The sequence below is a fragment of the Sciurus carolinensis genome, chromosome 12 (assembly GCF_902686445.1).
Source record: "Sciurus carolinensis chromosome 12, mSciCar1.2, whole genome shotgun sequence".
Classification (NCBI taxonomy): domain Eukaryota; kingdom Metazoa; phylum Chordata; class Mammalia; order Rodentia; family Sciuridae; genus Sciurus; species Sciurus carolinensis.
The window spans coordinates 118347577-118374412 of record NC_062224.1 but is presented as its reverse complement, the minus strand read 5'-3'; the positions used below and the strand labels follow the sequence as shown (position 1 = coordinate 118374412).

General features: G+C 44.4%; 1 protein-coding gene across 3 annotated transcripts in view; it reads left to right on the top strand.

Annotated features, from left to right (window-relative positions):
- Nuf2 (NUF2 component of NDC80 kinetochore complex) overlaps window positions 1-21211 on the top strand; it is a 28971-nt gene extending 7760 nt beyond the window's left edge. Inside the window, exons 6-14 of one of the 3 annotated variants that reach the window (XM_047521058.1) lie at window positions 2593-2690; window positions 2963-3036; window positions 4479-4575; window positions 5327-5389; window positions 9196-9333; window positions 11030-11170; window positions 12067-12242; window positions 13105-13240; window positions 19614-21211. In XM_047521058.1, coding sequence (XP_047377014.1) covers window positions 2593-2690; window positions 2963-3036; window positions 4479-4575; window positions 5327-5389; window positions 9196-9333; window positions 11030-11170; window positions 12067-12242; window positions 13105-13240; window positions 19614-19748 — 1058 coding nt within the window. In that variant the 3' untranslated portion in view covers window positions 19749-21211. Of the gene's footprint in view, window positions 1-2592; window positions 2691-2962; window positions 3037-4478; window positions 4576-5326; window positions 5390-9195; window positions 9334-11029; window positions 11171-12066; window positions 12243-13104; window positions 13245-19613 lie in introns of all 3 variants that reach the window. The other 2 variants (XM_047521059.1, XM_047521060.1) reach the window with 2 other exon arrangements.
- Window positions 21212-26836: the final 5625 nt, after the last annotated feature.

Sequence of the window (26836 nt, the reverse complement as noted above, 5' to 3'; positions counted from 1 at the left end):
GCAGCCACTGGCATGTCTTCCATTACTGTGGCTTTGACTTTTCCACAATTTCGTACAGATGAAAGGGTGTGGTCTGCAGCCTGTGGTGTCTGCTTCTTTGAGCATTATTTTGAGATTTATCCTTGTGACTTGCACTTATTGCTACACTGTTTATTTTGGGGTGTTCTCTTCAGGGGACCACATGATAGACGTTTGAATTGTTTCTAATATGTGCCCACTATGAAAAAACTGCTGTAAAACACTGTTTGCTCATGTTTACTTTGGGTTTCATTTGTTTTTCTTTGTTTCTGGTTTTTAGTTTAGAGCAGGAGCTGAGGCCATTAGTTTCAGACCTTTTTTTTCCTAGTAAGAGGGTTTAGTGTTGTGAATTTCCCTCTAACCCAACATTAGCTATATTCTTCAGACCTCACTGTGTTGTATTTTCGTTTCTCATTCAGTTCAAAATGTTTTCTAATTTTCCTTTTGACTTTTTTCATTCACCTGCAGGTTTTAAACATTCTGGGATTGTCCAGCCATCTTTCTATTGCTGATTTGTGATTTGGTTCCTTTGTGATTAAAGAATGTACTTTGTTCAATTTGACTCCATTTCAGTTCATTCATACCTGTTTTATGACCCAGTACATGGTCTGTATTTGTTGCCTATGAGAGCTGTAATAAACTACCACAGACTAGGTGACTTCAGATAACACATTTATTTATTTATGGACATCTTCAGATATGATTGTAGATTTGTCTGTTTGGCTCTAGTTTTGAAGGCACCACATTTAGAAATATCCTTCTGACCTGCCTTTGCTCTGAAATATACTTTGATTTTAATATTGCTGCTGCGGTAGCTGGCTTTGGATTTGTATTCCAGAAAATACTGTCTTGCTTTGCAGTTGTTTTGCATCTTTGTGTCTGCAGTGGGCAGGGTTTTTGCTTTTTGTCTCATGCTTGTCATTTGGATTATTTAGCCAGCTTAGAATTAATGTTATTGGTGTGATTCAGTTTAAATTTACCTTGATGCTTTTAGTTTTTTCCTTGTCCTATTTATTCTTGTTTTCCCCATATCCTGCCTTACTTTGGTTTATTTGTTTATTTTTTGTATTTACTGTGGGGTTTATTATGTATGCACTACCATTGTCTGTCTTAAGACACATTATACTTTACAAAAGTTTACTTACATTCCCCATATTGGCCTTTGTGTGACTATGCTATAAAGTTTACTTCTACAGATAAGTGAATGCCTTGACCTATTGTTATTAGACGACTTCAGTCTATTATCTTTTAAAAGCATTGTTTAAATGAGGAACTTTTTCTTTTCTGTTAACTCACATTCGTTTAAGTATATCCAGTCCCTCTCTGGTATGATCTTTCCTTGCAACTGAAGATTTCATTTAATATTCCTTATACTGCTAATAAACACCCTACACTTCATCTTTCTTTTTGAAAGAAATTTCGTTTGCATGTAGAGTTCTGAGTTTGAAGTAGAACAGAAGAGGCTGAACATCTGAGGAATTTTCAGGAAGCAGATTTATCGACTGCAGGGTCGAGGGGCTATACCCTGGACAATTACTATAGAAATTCTTTGAACTTGGTATATCCAGTGGGGGAAGGGGGTGGCTAGGAGGTTCACAAGACAAGTGCTTTTCCTTCTATTCTTCAAGCCAGACAGAGGTTTCACAAGTTTTTTTTCCTGCAAACCTGGCATATATAAAACGAGGAAACTACCAACCACAGTGCCCTTCTGCAGAAGTTTTTGCTGATAAAAAACTTTCTGACAGGCTAAGAGGAACTTACATACCACAGATATTTTGGGGTTTTCTGCTTAATTATGGTAAGGGTCTTCTGGGTGGGGGGTCTCTGGCCTGCTTCAAGTTGACCACACAGCTGTCCTGTCTTCTGCCTGTGTTGCTTCTGATGAAAATTCACTGTTGTCCTTTCATTCCATGTGATGTACTGTGGTTTTGTTTTCCTCTTGCTGCTTTTAAGATTTTATCTTTATCATTTTTTGTTTATTTGGTACTGGGATTTGAACCCAGGGGTGCTGCACCACTGAGCTACATCCCCAGCCCTTTTTATTTTTATTTTGAGGCAGGGTCTTACTAAATTGCCCAGGTGGCCTTGAACTTGGATCCTCCTGTTGGGCTTCCTGAGTTGCTGGGATTACAGCTGTGGTTGCCATACCCAGCAAACTTTTTTTCTTACCCTCCAAGACCTGTGAGTCCTGTTCGTGTCATTTTCTCTGGGCTGCATCCTGGAGTATTGAGCAGCAGGCCGGTACCCTGACAGTGCTTCACTTGTTGGGTTCTGTGGAGGTGCTGCATTGCCTATGACCCAGTGTGAAGTTGGTTGCTGCACGTACTGTTTCTCTAGTTATTTAAGGTACATAGGCCGGTCTGGTTCCTGCTGTTTCAATTATGGCCAAAAGTAATTTGCCTTTTTTTTTCCCTTTCTAATTGGTAATATAAGGGTAATACTGATCTTGAAGTTAGCAGAGATTGTCATATACACAGTTTTATTTTATATACCATGAGCAAAGTAATATGGCAGGAGAGAATTTATATTTCTACATTATTTCAAACATTTAAATATTCTTCCTTTGTATTTTAGAAGCAAAACGGACAAGTCGGTTTTTAAGTGGCATTATCAACTTTATTCACTTCAGAGAAGCATGCCGTGAGACGTACATGGAATTTCTCTGGCAATATGTAAGATTTGAATATATTTGAGGGTCACACAACAGATGATTAACCTCATATTTGAACCAGCAATCTGTTTACAAATGTTTGTTTCAAGTGTCATTTGTGTTGAGTAAAATTCCTAATCTATTTGTGAGGACTGCCTAGCTCTACTTAAATTTATTTCTGGTGGGAAAATTGTAGAGTAAACATTTTGTAGTCATTGCTGGTAGGAGTGTGTGTGAGGAAACCCATAGCTCTTGGAAAGCGCTGACGGGAGATTGCTGGTGTTGCCTTAACAGAAATCCTCTGTGGACAGAATGCAGCAGCTGAGCATTGCACACCAGGAGGCACTGCTGAAGGTGGAGAGCCTCAAGTAAGTGAGATTTGCAAGGAAGCGAATGCAGGTTCAGAATGCACCGTGAGTGTGTATGGTGTTCACAGTCTTGAAGTCCACCTTAAGTCTCATCTTCCATAGTGAGTGCAGAGCACTGAGGTGTGCCTTTCTGAAAAGAGAATGATGTATTTTCTGACAACTCTGCTGCAGTATCTTGGGCTTCTCTCTCGATGGTGTTAGCCTGACTCATTTGATGCCATTGAATTACTTCCTCAGTTACACCTTGAGCCTTTGTCTCATGCGGATGAGCAGTAGCTGTTGGGACCCTTTCTTCCTCAGATCAGCTAATGCTGTTGGAAGGTTTGCTCCTCCAGCATGTTCTTTTGAGGGAAAGATGTTCAAGTGACAGTTCCTCATCTCTGGTATACTGACAGATGCTCCTTGACCTGTGATGGGGTGTGTCCCATGAACCATCTTATGTTGAAAATATCCCAAGTTGCAGGAACGCCTGATGCACCTGACCCGCGGGTCGCCATCATCCTTCTGTTGACACTGTGCCCTGGCATTCTCATTTGCAGTAGTGTTTTTCCTAATACTGGTGGCTGACAGGCAGCTGCAGCTGGGAGTCCAGCATCATCACCTGTCACTCGTCTGGGAAAAGGTCAAAATGTGAAGTACAATACAACTTCTGTGTATTGTTTTCACATCATTGTGAAGGTGAAAAACCATCATGAGTCGAGGACCATCTGTTTTTTTTGTTGTTGATTTTTAATCCTTTCTAATATGTTGAGGTCTCTGAAGTTGCCTGTTCAGGTGAGAGGTATTCTGACCTGCCCCTGGTAGAAATTGCCTTTACAGTCAATAACAAACTGAAAAGAATGGGGATGAGGGCAGATACTAAGAGTTAGCATGGTAAAAAAGACCACAAACCAGATTAAAAGAAAAGCAAAAACTGGGAGAGAGTTTTTGTAGCATTTGCTACAAAGCATTGCAGACTATACTAACAAAACTCAGGTAGTTTTTCTACCTGCAAAGAAGTCCTGCAAACTGAGGGGAAAAGATGACTTAATAGAAACCTGGGAAAAGATTATGCATGGATTTCACAGCAGAACAAAAACAGATGCTGATATACCAGATTTGCAAAAACTCAAACTAGGATTTTTGTGGGGAAGAGGCTTGAGCCTGTGTGTGAGGAAGGGTAGAGACCCAGGAAGAGTGGGAAAGGAGCATTAGAGAAGCCACTGTGCACGCATCTCATAGGAGTGCTGCCTGCATAGAAACTCCACGGGAGGACCCTGAGAGCTCCTTGGGCTTTCATTTCTCTCAGCAGAGCCAGGCCACCTACTTCAAATGGCTGGAGAGTGTGTGATTCAAAAACAGGAAAGAAGTGCTTCATCTAAGCTGAGGGCATGGATTTTATTTTGACCTTTCAAAGTTAAGGATGTGATTAATGCTATTTTAACCTGTTTTCCTGTGTTTAGTTCTGTTCCAGTTGAAGAGCAAGAAGAGTTCAAACAACTTACTGATGATATTCAGGAGCTACAGCAATCACTGAATCAGGAGTTTCGTCAAAAAACGGTATCTGTTATGAAACATCTTGAAATTTTCTTAAAAACTACATTTCCATAGGGGCATGTAATGAGGGTGCGAGCTCATTGCTCTCTGTTACTGAGGAAACAGCACTTTGCTAGGCCCATTTGTGCCCCTTAGAGTCTCAGTTGCCCTTGAAGCCTCCTGCTATGTCCTGAGGAGGCATCCTGGACATTGCAGCAAGCTCAAAGGTGCTCAAGATAGTTTAAATTTCCAGGGAAGCACTGTAGTGCCCAGCATCTTTCAGACACTGCTGGAGCTCTTAGCTCAAGGTAGTCCACTTTTGTTGTTAGATCACATTACCCTTTGATATCCTTGGGCTTTTGGCATTTTCTGTGATAAAAGACAAGTACTATGTGAAAATCATTATAAAAGAGAATGTGAGAATTTGTGTCATCTGATTCCAGGGCCCGTGAATTTATGGAATGTTTAGTAGCCCACATACCTGGTTAGTGTGGTTATCTAAGAATTAACTAAAATACTTTTTCCATTTATGCTTATTTACTCAAAGGTCTGCAGCATTGTCAGGCAGATGTGTGCCACCACTTTGACTTAACCATTTATTGGAGGAAGTCTTAGATACTTACTCTGGCCCATGGCTTCTTGAGCACAGCATGTCTGAGGCTATCTGGTCAAACTCCTTTTTCTTCTTTCTCACCTTGATTCTGTGAGAAAGCAGTGGGTGACTCTGTTTCAGTCTGTTTTGAATCATGACACCTTGGTTTGCTTTTCCCCTTAGATAGTGCTGCAGGAGGGAAATTCCCACAAGAAATCAGCTATTGCAGAGAAGACCAAACGATTGGTAAGCACCCTCTTCCACCAACATTGAGTGTAAGGTTCAGTGGGAGGACACTGGACCTGTGTGTGGTGACGTGTTTCACGTCTCCTTTCTCCCCCATGCATGCCTGTTGTTAAAAACACTGAGACAATGGTGTGGACAAAGTCGAAGGCTCTGAAAACCAGCTGCAGCCTGATGCACATGTCGAAGGTGGCTTCTCCAGGTGCATGACTGTGTCCTTCATGGAGGGACACGGCACTCCACGTCTCATGCCTGCTTTCCCCACTTCACTCTGTGGCACACATGGGTCCTTCCACGGATGGCTGCACGTGTCTGCACTGTGCCGCAGATCTTCCTAGAACCCTGTCAGTGACTTTCATCTTGCCCACGAGTACCTTTATCCTTCAGGCAGAAGGATATCCTTCTGTTGTCACAGGAGGAATTCCCAAAGTCAGGATTTGGGGGTCAGGGGAAGTGAGTGTTCACAGCCAACCCACATTGCCCAGCTGACACTAGAGCACTGTTGGTCTGTGCTCCTGCAGGGTGGGAGTGCCCCCGCTATCTTTGCCTCTGTCATTCTTAAAGGGGAGAAAACCACTGTTTTGACTTGATTTCTGTAATTCTTGTTGTTATTTATTTTTAGGTATTTCATGTAGCTTATATTTATTTTTTAAGAGATTCTGTGAGTTAGGTATACTATCTTTCAAATTCACGATTTTTCTTTTCTTGTTACATGTACATTTTTTATGTAATAACACCTTAAAGACATGGTCTTTATGATACATAGAAAGGCCAGTGCTACAGGTGAGCTGTGTGTCAACTGTCATTTCTCATGGTGTTCTAATGTTTTCCCTTGATTTTAGCACTTGTCCTTTAGATCCGTCTGCAAGTTAATTTGGTATATTAGATATCCCTTGTATTTCTGCGATTCTTTTTATTGGTAAATGCTTTCAGCTGATAGCACTCACTAGGGGTCAATTTCATTATTAACTTCTTTCTGCCCCTTTGAAACCTAGGTTAAAACAAAATGACTATAATAGCAAGTTGAGGATTTTTTGGGAGGGAGAGAAGTGATGGCAGTCATGTGGTTGTGAGGAAACGGTCTCTGATTTGGTGGAGAATGGAAAGGGCAGGTCGCCTGTGGTTTGTTGAACACCAGGAGTGAAGTGACAGCACACACCAGGAACAGACATGCATCAGCTTCATTAGCTGATTAAAAGGTAGTCTTTCCAAGTGAGAAAGCCAGAAGGCTCGCACAAGTCCAGAATCAGACCCTCTGTCCTAACACAGCCTCTCCTGGGCTCGCAGCCCGAGGAGCGCCTGTTCACCCTCTCCAACGAGGCCCTGCACACAGGCACGTGGCAGTTAGCTGTGTTCCTGTACAGATGTGTTTGTGCTCTTTTTATTCAAATGGATTTGTTCTATGTCGACCTGAGACTTGTTCTTTTAGTTAACATTTCTAAATCTCTCCCATGGTAATACATGGAGCGATAGAGTTTCCCAAGCATTGTAAACACAATTGTCTCTTAAATTTTTAGGAAGGAAGCTCGTTGAATTTGTTTTTAAAGCATAATTTCAGACTTGTTGTTGACTTCTGAGAGAATTCCTGGATACCCTTCTCTTTCATTCCCTAGGGTTATATTCTTTTTTTTTTTTTTTTTTTTTTTTTTTTTTTTTTTTTTTTTTTTTTTTTTTTTTTTTTTTTAAGAATTAGGGTCTCACGGTGTTACCAAGCAGCCTGCCTACTTGGCCTCCTGAGTAGCTGGGACTATCAGCGCATGACAGCACATCTGGTACCCCCTTCAATTTTATTAACTGATGCGTGGAAACGTAAAATGGTGCATAATAACAGGGTTCCACGCAGTGCTCTGATGCCTGCATACATTGTGTAGTGTTCAGATCAGGTTAAACATCCCAAATGTGGGTCAGAGTCCTTCCAGCTCTTTGGAATTCACAGAACATGGTTGTTACCTGTGGTCACCTACTGTGCAGAGGCACACCAGGGCTGCTTGCGCCTGTCTCACTGACCTGGTGGGTGTGCAGCCCACCTCCACTCACCCCACTCCCACCCACCCTCTGGAAACGGCCATTCTACTCTAATTTCCTGTGGCAGGCATCTGCCTTCCTGGGCCTTCTTTCACCTAATCTCCAGCCCCACTGGGTGGTCCCAGAGGTCAGGTGTCATTGTGTTTGTGGCCGAGTAGTGTTCCATGGTGCACAAGCACCCCGTTCTCTGTGTCTATCTGCTCATCAGCTGGTGGACGTTGGCCTGTTTCTATCTCCCGGCCCAATGCACGGTGCTGCAGCGGACGCGAGAGATCAGAGGTCCTGCAGCATGCAGACTCATCTTGTGGGGTTTCTGGGTCCCGTGGTGGTAACATTCTTGATTTTTTGTGCTGCCTCTTGTTTTCTGTAATGGCTGTGCAGATTCATGTTGTCACCTCCAGTGGAAGCAGGCCCTTTTTTCCACATCCCCCTGTGCTTTGGTCATTTGGTGATAGCCACTCTTACTGGAGCCAAGTGATTTCCCTGATGGTCAGTGTTGGTCAGCAGGTTGTTTTCAAATACCTGTTGGCCATTTATCTTCTTTTGAGAAATGTCTGTGTCTCTTGACCAATTTTGACCAATTTGTAGCTTTTTTTGCTGTTGAGTTTGAGTTTCCTACCAGTGTTTGCAGATGCCTGCTTCCATTCTGTGTGTTTTCTTCTGTTGTGGGGCGCAACTTAAGAACAGAATGATCACCACTGAGAAGTCCAAATTTGAGAATCTTTATTAACTGGGTGACTGACTGTCTCACAGCCAAAAATGGCTATTGGGAGAATAACTTTGACCATAGGGTTGTAGGGGTTTTTATACCATAAGTCAGTACATCAATCCTAGGTGTCTGTTGCTATAATTTAAAATTATAAACATTATGAGATCTGAAATCATTAGCAGAGGGAGAAGTGGGTCAAAACGACCTTACTTAGGTACACACTAGGGAATGGTTACTAGCATCCGCACAATCACTGTTGACATCACCATTAACATGGTACATTGTTTAACAGAGGTGGGGTATTCCCACGGGAGAAGCTAAGCAACTGTTGATGGGTACAGAGGTGGGCGTTCCCAGGGAGAAGCATTTCCTGTGTAACATGGAGTCTGTTTGGTCATTGCCCATATAGCCTGGCCTTTAATATTTCCATGGAGCCAAATCTGTCAGCCCATCACATTTCACTCTGTGGTTTCCTTTTCTGTATAGAAGCTTTTCAGTTTGCTGTAACCCCATTCATCTATTTTGTTTTTGTTTCCTGTGCTTTTGGAGTCTTGTCCAGAAAGTCTTTTGCCATTGCAGTGTTCTTGAAGTGTTCCCGTTTTCTTCCAGTAGTTTCATCCCCTTTTGAAATTAGGGAAGAGAAAGGAATTTTTCTGACTGAACAAGCATGTTCTGAGCACCTTCTGTGGCTCCATTTGGCTACTGGGAAGGCAAAGGCAGCTTCACCACTCCAAGTGGCACAGTGAATTTGGAAACACATTGAGCGATAATCATCATGTTGCATGTGCCGTGATTGTAGCGGGAATGGGAACTGGATTTCAAGGATCAATGAAAATTGAGCAGGCAGGCAGGAGTAGGGTGGTTTGCTATCCTCGGACCACCTGATCATGGAAACAGCTCCTCCTTCACGGACCGTTGACCGGTGAGGGTGAGTCGAGTGAGGAGTGGTCAGTCTCATTTCACCACTCCCCTGCCCCTGCCTCAAACACGGATTCTTGTTTTGTTCTTTTCTGTTATTGAAATGATAAGTCACCACTTTTATCATATATATATATATATAAATGTTTCTCAACAGAATGAACTAAAATTGTCATTGGTTTCTTTGAAAGAAGCACAAGAAAGTTTAAAAACTAAAATTGTGGATTCTCCAGAGAAGGTAAAAAATTATAAAGAAAAAATGAAAGATACAGTCCAGAAACTTAAGAATTCCAGGGTGAGTTTCCTTTTTATTTTAATGCTCTTATATCTTTTTCTTTTTAGCAAATTCTTGTTTAATCATGGATTAATTTTCTGGACTATCTGTATTTCTCTCTGGTTTGTTTTTGTTTTTGTTTTACCTCATTGCTAAAGACAGTGGTACAGGGAGAAGAAATAAAAATTTAAACTCTTCTCTAAAGACAGGGAGTGGGGAGAAGAAATAAAAATTTAAGACCAAGACGTTTGTTCTATGACACTACAAAGTTTTGAGGCTTTGCTCTGGGTAATCAAAGCAGAAATGCCCTGTGCTCATGAGATTGAGTTACTATGACAGGAGAGAAAGGTATTAATTTTGTAAACCACAAAATTATAATTTTGTATAATTACAAACTGTGATACATACTTTGAGAGAATACAAGGTGTGCTTATGTGAGGACTGAAGAAGTGTGAAAAAACTTTTGTATCCTCTGATCCATTTTGCTGTGAATATAAAACTGCTCCAAAAATATAAAATAAATACAAAATTGCTTTAAATATAGGCTAGTCTGTTTTAAAAAGTGGAAGAAGTGTGGTATGCTTTGACATAATGAAATGGGGGACCCGTTTTGATACTGTAGGAACCAGGTGGAAGAAGGGAAGTGAAATGGGCACTCCCAGGTGAAGATGGCAGGGTTCCCAGTGAGTGATCCTGCGAGTGCTTCTGTGAGTTCTGCGAAACAGTAGGACTCACTCAGAAGACAGGTGGAAGTGGTAGGACAGAATTGGAAGTGGGCAGACCATTTAGCATTCTCCTTGAAACAAAGTTTTTAAACTGTTTCTTTTAAAAGCATTTCTAGTTTATCTGTGAGTTTGTTACCTGAGTCATTCCTTAGAGTTAAAATTGCCACATAAGCACAGACAGAAGCCACTGCAACAGTAACAAGAGCCCAGAAATAATTCATATATTTGTGAGGAATGGATGATATATTCAAAAGCAATTCCAGTTCAATTAGCTATTCATACAAAGGGAAGGGAGTTGAACCTACACCTCACCTCATGTGCAAAAATACTCATGTGGACTAGGAATTTAAGTTTGAAATTTTAACAATTTTAGAAATTTTAAAAGAACATTTATTATAATCTTGTACTGTGATAGATGTTTTTAAATTAAGATTGGAAACCCAAAAACTACAGAGAAAACTAGACCCATTAGAACACATTTGCAGTGCATCTGACACGTCAGGGATTGTGTCCATTGTGTGCAGAGTGCTTGGACAGCTGGGAAAGAGACGGCAGTAGCATGAGCCATCCCAAGCTGAGGGGAGCCCTGTTGGCCGAGCAGTAGGCAGGAGTGCCCAGGTGGGGAGGATGGAGAAGTCTGCATGGTCATGCAGTTGCAGTAAGCACGTGTTTATTTTGTGATTTTAGAATAGTAATTGTTCTTTTTAAAAAAAGAGGTGGCTGTAGCAGTAGTTGTACTGGGGAACAGAGGTATTGTAAATGGGTGCTGTGATTGCCAGGGTGATCAAAAGCACTTGAGAGTTGGTGAGGAGCACGTGAGCTGGTCCTTTGCCAGTTAAGAGATGTGATTGCTCAACTGAACACACACTGGTAGATGGTGCTCCAATGCTGACCTAAGCACAAGAAATCATTAAGAGCAAACGAATTCACGTTGCAGTTTTATAAAGGAAACTATCAAACTGTGGACTCTCATTTCTTTTTTCCTTTCACAGCAAGAAGTGATGGAGAAGTATGAAACCTATAGAGACTCAGTAGACTGCCTCCCTTCGTGCCAGCTGGAGGTACAGTTATATCAGAAGAAAATACAGGACCTTGCAGACAATAAGGACAAGCTGGCCAGTGCTTTGAAGGAGGTTCGTGTAGTGCAGGAGGGTTGTCTGTTATGTAGTTGCTTACTGTAATTCTTTGGGTCAGTTTCACTCTTAAACTGTTTTCCAAAAGATAAGTGGGACTGTTCTACAAAATGGTAGATGAGTCTGTGTGCTAGGGAAAAAAGACACTTTTTAAATACAGCAATAGCAAGACCTATCATCCTACAGATGAAATAAGTAATAAGCATAGCACATTGCCATGTGTGTTTTGGGAAACGGTAATGAATATTTGAACTTGTAACACTTGGAAATATTCTTTCCAGTAAGCATAAAGTCCAGTCTAGTGCCTAGCAGTGCACCTAGGTTTTATGAAGAGCTTTGACGTTTATCACACAAATAGTATCTGCTCTGAGTCATGAGAGTCTGGTGTCATTTAAGTTTCTCAGTCTGGAAACTTGGAAACCAATTCTTTCTTCACTTCTTACCATCTTACACCCAGACCATCTCCAGGGTCATTATCATTGGCATTTGATAAGAGATTTTCTCTTTTTAAGAGAAGCAGGGGTTAGGTGAGATTTCTACTTCATAGTTCCCTTCTCTGCCATCCAGGTTAACAAGACAGATCTGCTTCTGCTTGCTCTTAGTGTCTGCCTTTTCCCTTTATTTCTACCAACTCAGTCCAGACCCTCCCCAGCCAGCCTCAGCCTTTTGACTGACCGCACCTGTGCCTCCTCTAGTTGTGGCTGGCAGAGTGACTTGGTAAAGGCACCTCAGCTCATCATGTTTGTTCTAGGACCCCTGGTATCTTGCTCCTGTCCCCTTTGTGTAGTCTGCTGCTTTTTGCTGTGCTTTCAGGGCTTTAGGGGCCATATTCCCTTTCAAAACTATTTTATTATAGTTCTTCTAAAAAGCACCCTTTCATTTTGCTTATAATATAGAGCCTGAACTTGGAGGACCAAATTGAGAGTGCTGAATCAGAGCTAAGGAAATTGAAGACTGAAGAAAGTTCACTCAGAAGACTGCTGATTGCGAAGAAGGAAAAGCTGGCCACAACACAGTTCAGAATCAATAAGAAGCATGAGGACATCAAGCAGTACAAACGAGCAGTAATTGAGTAGGAACATGCCTTCATTCTTAGTGTTCTAGGAAGTGATGAGGAAAAGCTGGTGTGTGTGTGTGTGTGTGTGTGTGTGTGTGTGTGTGTGTGTGTGTGCGTGTCCTTGAATTTCAAAACTAATAATCTTTAAAAGGACATTGCACCTTTTGGTGACTCCAACAAAGACACCATGAAACTTGCAGTGCTCCATCTTGATTTCGAAGGGTGCTAGCTGCTCCTTTGTGTTCCCCTTCAGTGGGCATGGTGCTGCATATTTCAGGGCGCTTGCCATTCCTTAGAAGAATCTGCTGGCCTATCTGCAGTACATCTGGTCTGTAGAGTTAATAGCATTAATTTTGAGAAGACTTAGTTTTTATTCAAATACAAATAATAATTTGCTGAACATTTTTTAGGACAACATATTGGGTGGTTTTGCTGGTGGTCTTCTCCCCATCAGTTCTAAGCAGGTATTTTCACAACATGTGCTGCAGACCTGTCTTGGATGTCACCCCCTGAGTCCCTGCCGTGGGCATCAGGAATCTTCTGAGTGTTTCCTTTGCGCTTCCTCATGCTGGAGGAAGGGGCAGGACCAGAGGACCTGGTACTTGGTGCCAGACTGCCTCGAAGAAAAGTCCTACTGGTTCACATTCCCATACGAGAAAGCACAGCTGTGGCTGTGTGGCTGGAAACCCCGAGGACCCTGATGGGACTGTATCCCCACACTGGGGGATCCGTCTGTTTGCTTTTATGTCCTGAGAAGAGTTTCAGGTCTGTGAAATCAGTAGTGACATGTGGATGGGCACTTTGGAATCAGAGTTGGCATTGTCTGTCTTTATTAGACGACTAAGAGTAATTCTGTCAGCTGTCTGTTTTCTTTTAGGGATTGCAATAAAGTCCAAGAAAAAAGAGGTGCTGTCTATGAGCAAGTAACCACAATTAATCAAGAAATCCAAAAGATTAAATTTGGAATGCAGCAACTGAAAGATGCCACAGGAAGGGAGAAACTGAAGTCCCACGTGAGTATGTGTTCGTGAGCGTCACCCCTAGGAGGTCCCGTGCGCTGCTTGGGTCACCGGCTGCAAGCCCTGCTGCCCGTGGCTTTGGTTTCCTTCTCTGCAGTCCTTGTGTCACTCACTCTTGCTGTGTGTGCACAGGCATCTCCTCTCTCCCTTTCTTCTTGCTTGTCTTAGTTTCCTGGCGGCACATAGCAGAACATCATGTTTTTGTGGTAAAAGTGGTTTCTGTGTTAAAGTTCTGGTTTTATTAAGTAAATGAACTTCAGTAGTGGATTTGTTAAGTGATCACTAATTTTTAAGTAAAAACCTAAGTATTTTTTCCCCCATAAAAGGGTCTGAGAAGTTTTTCTTAGTGCCATAGTTAAATGTAATTTAGTTAACTGAAGGGAAAAAAGAGCTTAGATTGGTCCCTTTGTGTTAAGAAACCTTTAATATCTATATATAATTATCTAAAATTATTGTTTACTTTGTGCTCATTTTGAATGTATTTATTTTATAGCTTCTTAAATAACCTTAATTTTAATGAGAACAGGCATTTTCTACATTTTTATCTTTGAAAATGCCAGCCCAGTGCCACACTTAAAATATTTGCCTATTTCTGCTCCTCTAACTGCCTGTGTCTCAAACAAGTGGTTTCTTCCTAAAACATTCATTAGACCTCCATCCTCTCCTCAACTTTGTGTGGTGCTGAGGGTGAACCTGAGGCCGTGAGTGTGCTGGGCATGCACTCCTCCGCTGAGCCGCTTCCCAGCCCTTATTTCACTGTGAGACAGGGTCTTGCTGAATTGCCCAGATTGGCCTAAAACGTGGGGTCCTCCTGCCTCGGCCTCCCAAATCTCTGGGATTACAGACACACCACTGTGCCCAGCTCTCCTTAATTTTTGAAGTTTGACTTTTATCTTTAAGATTGTTTTTACCAGAACAGTTGTCCAACTGCTCTACAAGAAAAAGGCCATTTTTCATGCAGAATCCCTTGGTCTGTTCTCGTTCCTCTCCATCTGGCACACATCAGCACTGTAGGTTGCAGTTTCTGAGACCCTGACCCCCGAGACTTCACATACCTGCTCTCACCACCCCACCACAGCCCAATTGGTAAAGGTTGCTGACGGAAGAGTCACCATGGGCCCTGCCTGTGTGTGCCAGGCACTGTGTCCCGCGAAAGGTACCTCGTTGGTACTTGTGTTTCTAGGCTGTTTTTAAAGATAGGAAAGAAGATGGGAGGACGGTAGAATAGCAGTGGTCCCCTTGGTCTACTCACTGTCCTTCCTGTTCCATTTGGAAGAAAGTCTGGAGAGAGTTTTTTTATTTTTCAATTTTACTTTATTTTTTGGTATCAGGGATTGAACCCAGGGGTACTTAACCAGTGACCCAGCCTCCCAAATCACCGGAATTATAGACATGCACCACCAACCTGGCTAATCCTACTTCTTAACTAAATCAAATCAACAAATATTTGTTATCACATAACAAGTACTGTTAATGAACTAGTTAGTAATAATTAGCAAGTAGTTACTAATTCAAATTTGAGATATCTTTGCCTTTCAGTCATAGAAGGTGCCCATGCCTACTTACTATTAGTTCTGTGTATGTATGTTTCCCAGTGATGTGTTAAATTCTTGACCGTAGCAATCATGTCATGGTCAACACCTTAGTGTTGTATAAACTGCTTGGGCTGGTGCTTATAAGTAGTGTTTTCCACAGATGGCTTAGAATCGAAAGGTTTTCTAGCACAGTGTCAAAACTGGTTCTGTCATTATTCAGTGAGGAGTTGTTGAATGAAGGAACCCCCAACTAAAGACCCTAAATGAGGAGCTCCAGCAGCAGGGCCAGAGTCTGTACTTTAGTCATGGCTTTTGAGAACCCCTGGAGGTTCTGCCTGTTGTTGTAGAACAGGACAGCTTTAGTTGTTGAAATGTTCTCATTTTGAACTTTAAATGTTTATTTTTGCGTTCTAGTGAACCTAGATCTTGTATCTGGAATGACTCTATCCTCTTGTTGAGTAACCCTTGAGGCATTTGAGGCTGATCAAGGTTCTTTCTGTCTTCTCTTGAATGTGTCACTTAGCCCCAGTTTTCATTTGCAGATTCGTGACCAGTCTGTTTGCTCCTTGTCATTATCCCATTTACACTGTATGGCTCAGGCCGGGGTCTTCCAGGGTCGTGGCGGGCAGTGCAGAGCGGTGCTTTTGAGGATGGGGCCTAACAGCAAGGTGGATTTGTAGCAGTAGCACCTCACTTTCGACTTGCAGAGCTTGGGGTCACTTTCACAGGTGGTTCTGCCAAGGTGAGATATTCTTCACCTTGTGTTTCAGTCATTCTTTTCTCTGCTGTGAACAAAAGACCTGACAAGAACAGCTTCGAGGAAGAAGAGTTCATTTGGGGTTCACAGTTTCAGAGGTCTCAGTCAGAGACAACCAGTTCCGTCCCTCAGGACTGGAGGTGAGGCTGAACATCAGGGCGGAAGAATGTAGCAGAAGGAAGCAGCTCAAGACGGACGATCAGAAAGCAGAGAGGGAGCTCTTCTCAGAAGGACACAATGTAAACCCCAAAGCACACGCCGGGAACCCTCCTCCAGCTGCACTCTACCTGCCTACAGTTACCACTCAGCTCATCCCCATCAGGGGATTAAGTCACAATTGGGCTGAGCCTCAGAACCCAGTCGTTTCACCTCTAAACCTTCTTGTGTAGTGTCACACATGAGCTTTTGGGGGACACTTAATATCTAAACCATAACACATTTATTTATTATTTTGGTGCCAGGATTGAACCCAGTGGAACTCAACCATGGAGCCACATCCTCAGCCCTTTTAATTTTTTGAGGGTCTCACTAAATTGCTTAGTGCCTCACTAAGTTGCTGAGCCTTTGTTTTCTTTTTTTTTTTTTTTTTTTTTTTTTTTTTGCGGTGCTGGGGATCGAACCCAGGGCCTTGTGCTTGCAAGGCAAGCACTCTACCGACTGAGCTATCTCCCCAGCCCCTGAGCCTGTCTTTGAACTTGTGATCCTCCTGAACCACTAGGATTTCAGGTATGTGCCACCATGCCTGGCAACAACTTACTTTAATGCAAATATTAGTTTTAATTCAGAATTTTCTTTATTTCATTTTGAATTTTGAAAACATGAAGATCAGTTTAATGTAAATCTTTCACATTTCTTGTCATTATTTGGTGTCCCCTGAAACTTCGATTAACATGCTACTTTTTCCAGATTGAAAATGTCGAGTGATCTGGGCTGTGCTGCATAGTTACAGATCAGAACTTTAGTACATTTGTTGGGCTTGCTGACTGCTCTGACTTGCGTTTCCCAGACTGCACTGTGGCACCGTCTGCTCACAGTAGTTGGGGAAGGGCTGTGAGCACCTGGTGATGTCAGTGCTTTTGTGCAGGCTCTCTAGCTTACTGCCTGATCCTCCGTGGAAAAGGGAAGGGGCATGTTAAGACTTCCAAAAGGCTCTTCATGCATTTCCTTTGGATTCTAGTTTTTACCATAGCCCTTTATTCTCAGATAATTTATTCTATTTCTAGTTTCAGTTGCTGTCTTTATTTGGGTAACTTTCAAAAATCTGCTTCCTGTTCTGCCCACTCACAGCAGAAATAGCACTTATGAGCTTACGTTCTTTCTCTTGCTGCCCGTCCTCTTCCTCTCTCCCTCCTTTTCCCACCACGTGTCTCTCATTCAGTCTCTTCCTATTTCTCTGTGGCAACATTATTTTCCATAACAAAGATGATAGACAATTCTAGTCTTCAGGCAATCAGCAAATAAATTGATGTTTTAGCTCCACTATTCCTAATAGTCCCTGTCTGTCCAAACGTAGTGCTTCGTTGTGTAAGACTCCTGGATGGCAGCAGAACTTAGATTTCTTCTGTGACTAATTCTCCTGCATCAAATCTGTCCTGAAAAGCAAGGATTGTCAACTGCGTCCTGCTGCAAATGACTGCACTATTGCACTTCCTTGTTGAAAGGGAGCTGTGCTGCTCTCCTGCTACTGCTGTGTCCACTCACAGTGAATGGACTGCCCAGGACCTCCATCAGCATGTCAGCAGATGGCATGGGCATCTGCCGGGTGTCCATGGTCACCCTGAACTCGGGGCCGGGCCGCTGAATGAGGGGCAGCACATCCGGGTCTTATGTCTTGGGCAGTCCTCTGTTGTTTGAGGCTTGGTAACTCTGACTCCTTTCAGGCACCTTTGCTTTCTTTCTTCTTAGTACACGTTTGGTCTCCTCCAGGTAACAAGGTTCTGTGCTGTGACGGTGCATCTGCTCGCCACGCGGCTCTTCATGATCAGAGTGAAGCGGAACTAAAAGCCACGTGCTCCTTCACACTAGTCCTGGTTCAGGCTCGCTGTCTGGGCTGGTTTTATTTTCTTTTAGTGTCACCGTCACCTCTGCAGCTTCCACCTGCCGTTGTGCCTTACCGAGTGACTGGTGTGCTTGGGTGGTGCTGGGCCCGCACTTGTGGAGTGAACGCCACAGGTGTTGTGAACCTTCCTCCTCTGATCCAAACACCCAGATGCGTCAACACTGTCCAGTGAGGTTTTCTGCAGCGGTGGGAGTGAGTGCTGCCTGTGGCCAGTAGGCACTCCTGGCTATGGACCTTTGTGCGCACCCGCTGCAGCCCAGGAGCTGCGCTTTGAGTCGCGATTTAATTATGTTAAATTTAAATTCTGGCCACCTGCCTGTGGCTAGAATCTTAAATAGCGCAGATCTAGAGTCTAGTTTCCCTTCTTTTCCTTTGTCTGTTTTTTTGAGGGTTGGTTTTGTTCATTTGTTCGTGCTGGCAGTGGAACCCAGGGCTTCGTGCGTCCTAAAGCACCCTAAATTCTTCACTCTATCCTCAACCCTGGACTGTGATCTTAAGAACACTGCACCTCAATGAGGCTTTCACAGTGACACTTGTGAATTCCTGTGAGGTAGTACTGTGAACTTGGCTATAAATATGAATAGAAACCCTAATACAGTGATGGGCTGTGATCTGTCCTATGAAACGCCTTGCGCAATGGCCCAAGGACATCTGGGGACACCCCTGGAGTGGCCTCCCTGTCCTCTCACTGTGGCCCCGTCTGCCTGGTGTTCTTGAGCACATTTGTTGTCAGCAGAGTGTCCTGTGTCTGAGGATAGACTCTTGTTTGCAGATGTCTGTCTGTATTGAACCACACTTGGTTTTGATAATTTCTCACAACTAGTATCTTTCCTACCCAATCTATGCAAGTCTCTTTTTAGTATGAGTTGTCATACACCCAGTAGGACTAGGGACTTAATCAGTCTACTTTTTTTCTAAATGGCCTTCACACAACCTGGCAATTAATCTGCCTTATTTTTCTATAAGTTTTAAGAAATAAAGCTTTCACAAGTTTTTGGTTTATCTTCCTACTTGTATAGCTTGCTCTTTGCTGTCTTGGAGATGTAAACACCCCGTCCCTTGCGCTAGGGTTCAGTACCTGTGGGTGGATTTCTGGGGGATGTGCCCTCCAGCACACACACACTGCACCTGGAGTAATGGTTCCCAGGTTCACTTAGGTCATGGTGCTGGAAATCGTGTTCTCTGGGATATTGTAAATTCATACTAAATAGAATGATAATCTAATGTGTGTGAACTCTGAAAATATCTACACTAGAATTTAAATAAAGATAAGTAGTAGCTACTACTACAAGTTTAGGAGAAAGTTAATAGGACAGATGCTTAAAGTTGAGAACACTGTATGAATTTACTGTTTTGGCCATAAATGTTACCCATTGGCAAAGGGCCGCAGTTGTATTTCAGTAGTGAACTCATCTTCAAGTTGTTTTTTCTAAGGAAAATGAATAATAAGAGGATCAGTATTAACCTTTGATAAGTATAAGATAGAAGAAAATGTTTACAAGGAAATTTCTTATTTTATCCAATCTTTAAAAATGTGTTATATGAAAGTCACTGTTGCTCACAGTAGAACTTTCCAGTCCTCGTTCAGAGGGTTTGAGGTGTGGGCATGGAGTCTGTGGCACGGTTCTGGTGGTAGAGAGAGCTCCCTGGTCCTCGTTCAGAGGGTTTTGAGGTGTGGGCTCAGAGTCTGTGGTATGTTCAGGTGGTAGTTAGGCTGCATGCAGAGATCCAGGTGCCGTTCTCCATGTTCAACAGAACTCTTCCTTGGTGATCACAAGTGTTTGGTCTTAATTCCTTCAAGTCCTGGCTGCTGTCCTGGCTCTGCTTTGTTTCTTCTAAGTACCATCAGAATTTCCTGATGTGTCCCTGGGTCTTGGAGTGGACTTTCAGTGATAGCAGGCATATGTGCATTGTGCTCCAGTGCAGAAGTAAGACTTTAAAGTGTTGTTCAGTGTGACTGGAAATCTGGTGAGGTTATTGCCCAGAATGATCCCTGTTCTGTTTATTCTCCACTAGGAGATATTCCTCAACTTGAGGACTGCCTTGGACAAGTACCACGAAGGCATTGAGAAGGCCACAGAGGAGTGCTGCACGAGAATAGAGGAGAAGGCCGCAGAGCTGAAGGGGAGAATGTTCAGAGCGTCCACCTGAGGGCGCAGCTGCCTCTTCGTACATGGCTTTCTGTCTTAATTTCTTCAAGGGGTGTAGTTAAGTTAAAACTAGTGGAGTATATAAACAAATAATGTTTGTTCAAGCAGTTTTTATGTATTCTCAAAGTGATCATTCTGTAAGATGTGCATTTGATGTAGGCTCTCATTAATTAATTAATAATTGAAATAACTTGTGCAGTTACTTAGGGTCTCTACCCAGTCCCTTGCCGTGTCCACTGGCTGGACTTACCTTGGAAGTATGTATTTTTTCTGTTATTTCCGTGGTGGCTGTTAAGTCCAGCCATGCTTGAGCCCTGGCTATGCCCTGAGCATTGTGGGCAGACTCTCGTCTTGCACGGTTCTCCCCCTAGCAGCCCTGGGAGAATATTTTGTCACTACTTATACTTCAGTAACGATGAAGGTCCCCAGAGATTCGGTAACTGAGCCAAGATTGGAACTCTGCTCTTTAAAAGACAGGTCTGGAGTGTTTCCATGACCCCACTCTTAGGAGAGTGGTTGTCTGACGGGGAAGCTGGAGCCTGACTGTCAGTCTTCCTGGATCCACCATGAGGAAAAGGAGTTAAGACCTGCGAGTGATCAGCTCAGTGCTGGACACAGGACGCAGTGGACGCCGGGGACCTGTTGTCTGTTGGGTTAGGTACTGCTCTTTGTCAGAGATCATGAACTCACCTGGTGGAGAGCAGGCCTTCCCTGGAGGGGAGCCCTGGAGTGGGAGGAGCAGCAGAGGAGCAAGGAGCGAGGGCAGATCCACCCTGGCCGCCTGGCTTCTTCAGTAGCGGAGTTGGGATCTGCAGGAAGTCGCCTGCGAGGCCAGGGGATGGCACAGACGTGGCCACAGGCTTCCCGACTCTTGTCTCCATCATGATCACCCCCGCTTTGTTCACACGGACGTCTGGACCCTTGTGCCATGTTGCAAACCCGCCTGTCATGGCACTGCGGCTTCTGCCACACGGTCACCAAAGCACTCGTGTTCCAGGAGTCCGGCTGCTCTTCAGGCTCCTCCTCCTCAGTTCCCCCCAGGGCCACCCTCATCAGGGAGCTCTGCTCTCTGCTCTCTTGGTTCTGTCCTCTTTCACTTTCTGCCTGACACCGCACCCTCGACTGTGTTCCAGGCATCTGTCCCTCACCCTCATGGAGACCTCTGCTCCTGGAAACTATCCGTCAGTACCCCTGGCTTCCATTACACGTAGCCGTTTGTGCCTCCACACAGGTTTTATTAACATTTACCGTGCTTCTCTTGAGTTCCAGACTTGCATATCCGATGGCCAGTGGGTGTTTGTAACCCTTAGGCATTCTGGTGAAGCCTGTGGTGTCTTGTTAGGCCACCTGCAATTCCCCTCAGTGCTTGACAAGGATTCCACTGAGTAATAAAGCTGTTTGCAAAGTCTCATCATGTTGGGAATTCGGTTGCGGACTTTCCTTCCTTGCTTACTTAATGTGTGTAGGTTTACTATTAATATTTTATGTTTTCTCCCTGAAAACAGGGGTCTTAACAGAACCAGGGTTAAAACATAAAAACCAGGCTTTTGATTTCAGATTTAGTCATTTGTAATGAAACTTTGAGTGATTAAGAATGTTATGAGAAAATACAAAAATAGATTCTAGCTGCTGATCCCCTGTTGACTACTCTCAGATGACCTGAAGTATGTAGGTGAATAACTCCAACCCCATCAGGAATGATTGACAGGAACAGAAGAAATAAAGAAAATAGAGTTCCTACAGTTAAAACACCTTATGACAATGCTTATTTAATTAATGGAAAGCCATGACGTCCTTACAGAGGGATGCCTCTTAAGCCCCTGGATTTAGACCCTCCTTTATTTCCCACAGGATATTTAGATGTAAAATCAGGACATGTTATAATCTGGTTTGAAAGCATACATATAAGAGTGCAAGATATTCCATTTCTTAAAGATTAGGATTTACTAAATGCTGTAAATATTATTGGCCACCTATCCCCTGGAGAAAAAGTTCCTCAATGTTAAGTTCACACAGTGGAAGATAATGTCATATTATTGTTAGCTTAAACTGTCTAGCACTTATGAACCACAGCAGTAGCCACACAACTGACATTTACTCAACCCTGCTGAACTTGCTTTAACCTTTATCATCAGTTAAGCAATATTAATATGTCTTATTGTTTAGTTATAGGTTATCACGAGTAAGCAATTACTAAAAATAATTAGAACACTTCATTGCCTGGTCTAGTAATGATTATACAAGATATTTTTGTTATTTTTCCTTGTGATCTTTTTCTGTTCTGGAAAAACGTGTAACTGTCAACCTTTTAATGTATAAAAAGCTGGCTGGGAGAAATAAAATTTAGAACTTAGCATCCATTCCTTGAGTTTGTGTTGCTTTGTTCTCCACCTCGCCGACGCCCACTCCATCACCTGTGACCACCACGACCCCTGCTAGGGCTGGACCCGGCAGTCTCTTTCGGAAGTGTTTGCATCCATCAGACAAACACAGGACTACAAGGGAAGTGAGTTAAGTGCACGTGTGGTTGTCACAGGCTGTGACTAGCTTTCCTGACTGCACTCTGCCCTTGAGAGGAGCTCCTGTGCTCACCATGCTCTGCCCCTGGCTGCCTCTTGTCTCTCCAGTCAGGACCTGGCTCCTCGCCTGCTTCACCTGCGGTTCAGTCTGCGTCGCCCTCTTGCTTGCAGGTCCAAGCTCCTGCCTGGGCACTGGGGTGTAGTCACCTAACGTGAAATCGGGTTGTCCAAGATGTGCAGTTGCGGTTTTGGCTTTCCAGGCTCCATCTGGGTGGTCGCAGTGAATTCACAGGAACCATGGGATGTTCTGAATTTCCAAAGGAAACACCTGACAACTGTCAGACAGCCTTGCAGACTAACCCAAGGCTGCTGTCAGCGTGAGACCACGCTGCTTTCCTGATGCAGGAAGCTGGGACTTTGGCTGTCGCTTTGATGAAAAGCAGGGATCACCTGAGCATCGTGGGAACAGGCATGAAGGTGGTGACGCTTAGTCTGATGCCAAGGTTGGGAAGTTGTGCAGCCCTTAAGTGCACTGTTGGTTGAAGAGTGAAGTGAACATTCCAACTTGTCTGTCTTCCATGTGCGTCTTTGGGGCATGAATGCCCGTTAGGGTTTTTGGCTGATGACGTAATAAACAGCTCATGTGTGTTTTCTTGAACTTTTCGTGCAGTCAGGCCCCACAGCCGCTCTTCCATTTACCCTGCTCCCCGAGCCCTGCCCTCCAGGCAGGGCGCACCTCCCTGGGCACTGCAGGCCCTCTGGGGAAGCGCTGGTCTCTTCCTGCCTCCAGGTGTCTTCACTACCAAGCGTCCCCTGGTTCTGTGCGTTCTCACTCTCCGCATGGCGTTTCCTGGGAGCGGTGACTCGGTCTCCGTCTTCTGGTCTGGGTCGTGCGCTGCGCCTGGGGTCAGCTTCTGCTTGAGGAGTCGCTCTTTCCCTGAATGCCATGAGGACGGCGGGGCTCCTCTGGGTTCCACACCCGCTGCTCCTGCCTGCCAGGCAGTGCTCTGCACCCAGCTGGGGCCCACCCCAGAAGCCAGGGTTGTCTCAGCGCAGCGGGAAAACCAGCATAATGTTCTGGTAGCTTGACATCTTCACTCATCTCTGTCTGCCACCAAACAGGTCAAATAAAACCTCACTCAAGAGCCCTCAGCGTGAGCCACCAAAGTCCGTATTGGTCAGTTTTGACTGAAGAATAAAGTATGAAGTGTAGATTTTTTTTCTTGGGAATGGTGGTTTGAGACAAGTGACCTTTGGAAGCTTCTGAGTACAGGCCATGGCACCATGGATGTCGTGTGATCCTGGAGGAGGAGCTGGGCGTTCAGACATGGGCTTCTTTCTGGTCCAGCCATTTGGCCATATGTAGAGCAAATATTTAATTCAAATGACATTCCAAGAAGCTCATCCATTTCATGACAAAGTAGGGGAAATTGAAATATGCATCTCGCAGGCTGAAGTTAATACATCTAGTTTTAGTTCAACGGAAGGTTTGCTATTTTTAGTAAGACCAGAAAAGTTTTATGTCAAACTCCATTTCAAATTCAGGGCCTGCCACCTAGTTCAATTAAGTGGGCCCTAATCCCGTGATTGAAACCTGCTCCCGTTCCTGCCCAAATTGCCACCAGGGGGCTTAATGCAACTTGCATAAGGTGTGCTGACAGACCATGATTTCAAGGTCTGAAAATAAAGGCTGAAATCTTAAAGGGATGGTGACAACTCACAGAAGAGTCAGAACTTGGAGACAGTCTATTTGGGGCTAAGATCTGATCTAAATATTATCAATGTTTAAAATTCTGCCAAGAGGGTGGCATTTCAAGTTTCCAGTCCTGACCCTGTTAGCTTTTGAAATTTATCTGCATTATTCTGTTAGCAATTGGTTCAGATTTTAGTCCGGATTCCATGTAATTCTTAAAATTTAATTTTCCTGAGAGGATTTGAGATGCCATACAGTGAGCCAGTCACTTAAGTGAATCTGGAGCGCCATCTGGCACTGATGGCTCGGAGTGATGCTCTGATAATGGAAAACAAGCCTCTACCACCCCAGCCTTCTCAAATCCATTCTTAACTGCCACCACAGAGCTGCCTCTAACTCGCGTACTTGGTCACCTCTACACACCTCTACAAGTCTGAAGATTAAGAGCCATGATATTTCAGGGCATTATTTAGATGGGCACAATATGATGTGGTAGAACTATCTCCACAACAAGGGTGAAACAACCTGGGGTTCTCGTTAAGTATGCTGCACCCCCAGAGATTTGACTTGGGGGGTCTCTGGGTTAAGTACTTGAAGCAGGCATACTAAGTGATTCTAGTAACAATCCTTGGGGATTGTGTTAAGAGCTGTGTGATTATGAGCATAAGCTAGTAATTCCTCACATTTCTTCTCATAAAACAGGAATAATGAATATCACATCAGGATTGAGGAAATTTTGGAAAACAATCACCATGGTATCTGCCATGCAGCTAGCACTCAAATCGCAGCTGGTTCTGTTGAGAATGAAGCTTGTTAGATTGCTCTGGGGGCCAATCTGATATGCTTTATGTGGCGCTTCTGCAGCACCTTTGCCGCAAGCCTTCCACGGTGACGGATGGATGCATGTTTGCTGATCTCAAGAATCTCATCTGCTTGACCTAGTGGGCACAAGATCGGAAAATCTGCAGGACAAGAACTAGACTTTGTTTTCCAGTGCAAAGAGCAAAGATGACGCCCCCGGGAGAACCCAGGCACAGAACAGTGCAGACTCCCTTGGCTCCAGGTGTCGCTGCAGATTGCTTGTTCCTTGGTGAGCACAGCTGTAAGGGTTGCTTGGCCTTGGAGCATGGGTCTCCAGGCCCCAGAGTTTTGACTCGGTGGCTCCCAGGCCTGTTGGTAGGGACCGGGGAAGCGATGCTGCAGCTCAGGGTGACACTGGAGGAGTGCACCCACGACTGGGGGTCTTTTCACAGGTCTCCCACAGCTGCACTTCGCAAACGATGTGCTCACAAGCCTGAGTGGGGCTGCGGCACACACCCAGCAGCCAAGATGGGCGGTCTCCCCGCCTCCACCCACCTTCACAGCACCGAGCCCCTGGCCCCTCAGAACTGAGATGGCCTGAGTGGGGCTGCGGCACACACCCAGCAGCCAAGCTGGGCGGTCTCCCCGCCTCCACCCACCTTCACAGCACGGAGCTCCTGGCCTCTCAGAACTGAGATGGCACGTGCAGAACGTCTGACACAACAGCAGTATGTGGTCAAGCACTTTGTACAGGTTAGAAATTGTGACTGGGGCTCAGCACCTGGGTTCAGGATGTGTTTTGAGAGACGCACCTTAGAATCCCTTGTTTTCAACTCACCAGCCTTGTGAGCTGGAGGATGAAGCAGGACACTGAGCTTTTGGTGCCTCACTTTCAGACGGGGACGTTTGGTCACAGGTCATTGTAAGGACTAAATCAGATAATAAACACAGACCACCTGGCGCTCTGCTGAAGTCCAATTTGGTTCTGGAGTGTCCCCAGAGGCTCACGTGTTGACAGCTTGGCCCCCAGTGTCATGCAGGCCCTGAGCTCATCAGTGGATCGACCCGCTGACGGTGAGCTTGATGGCATTAACGGGAGTGGTGGGGATGTGAGGGTGGGTCTGGCTGGAGGGTTGTGGTGCTGGGCCATGTCCTGAAGCATTCACCTTGTCCTGGCCCTTTCTCTTTTCTCTGTCCCCCGCCCCTGCTTCCTGGCTGCCATGAACTGAGAGCTATCCTCCACCAGCCCTTCCACCAGGATGCTCTTCCTCACCTTGGGCCCAGAGCAGTGGAGCCAGCCAGCCATGGACTGAGACTTCTGAAATGAGGGACCAAAATAAACCTTTCCTCCTCCAAGTTGTTTTTTTCAGATATTTTATCCCAGAGACAGAAAACTGACAATGTAGCTAATAAAACCCAAGAAACGGGTGACAAAATGTGAGCTCTTACAGTGTTAAAGAGAATATAACCAGAAAAAAAGTGGGGCAGTGCTCAGGGTTCTGAGCCGCCATCTGACTTGTAATGCTCACTGTTGCTGCCAAGGAACCACCAGGCCAAGGAGTGAGGACGCAGAAAATTCTGAGTGCTTAAAGCCATCCTCTAAGGCTAGATTTGAAGGGAAAAAAGGACAGAATCTTCTTTTTCCAAAAGTTCTTGCGATTCATTCTGTATTTAAAGAACTTAGCACATAATAGGAGCAAAATAGTTGGTGCACAAATGATGAAGACCCCTTCCACATTCGAGGGTGAGGGTCGGCCCGTGCTGGTTTCTCCCGCTGATTCTCCCCTTTGCTGGAAGGGCTCCTCTAACTCTCTATTATCCCAGCTGTAGGCACCGGGATTCACATTTCAGGAAAGCTCTGGCTCCAGGCAGCCCTCTCCCAGACAGGTACTGTGCAGGGGCTTCTTACACCCAGGACGTGGTCCCTCTTCACTCAGCCCCACACACTCAGGGCCCGTGCAGACAGGCCCTGTCCACGCTCACTCACAGTCCTTGCTGTCACTCCTCGAAAGCTCGTCAGCCCAGTGTCGTTAGTCTTCCTCTCTGCCCATGTGCCTGTGTTGGTTATCCTTCACC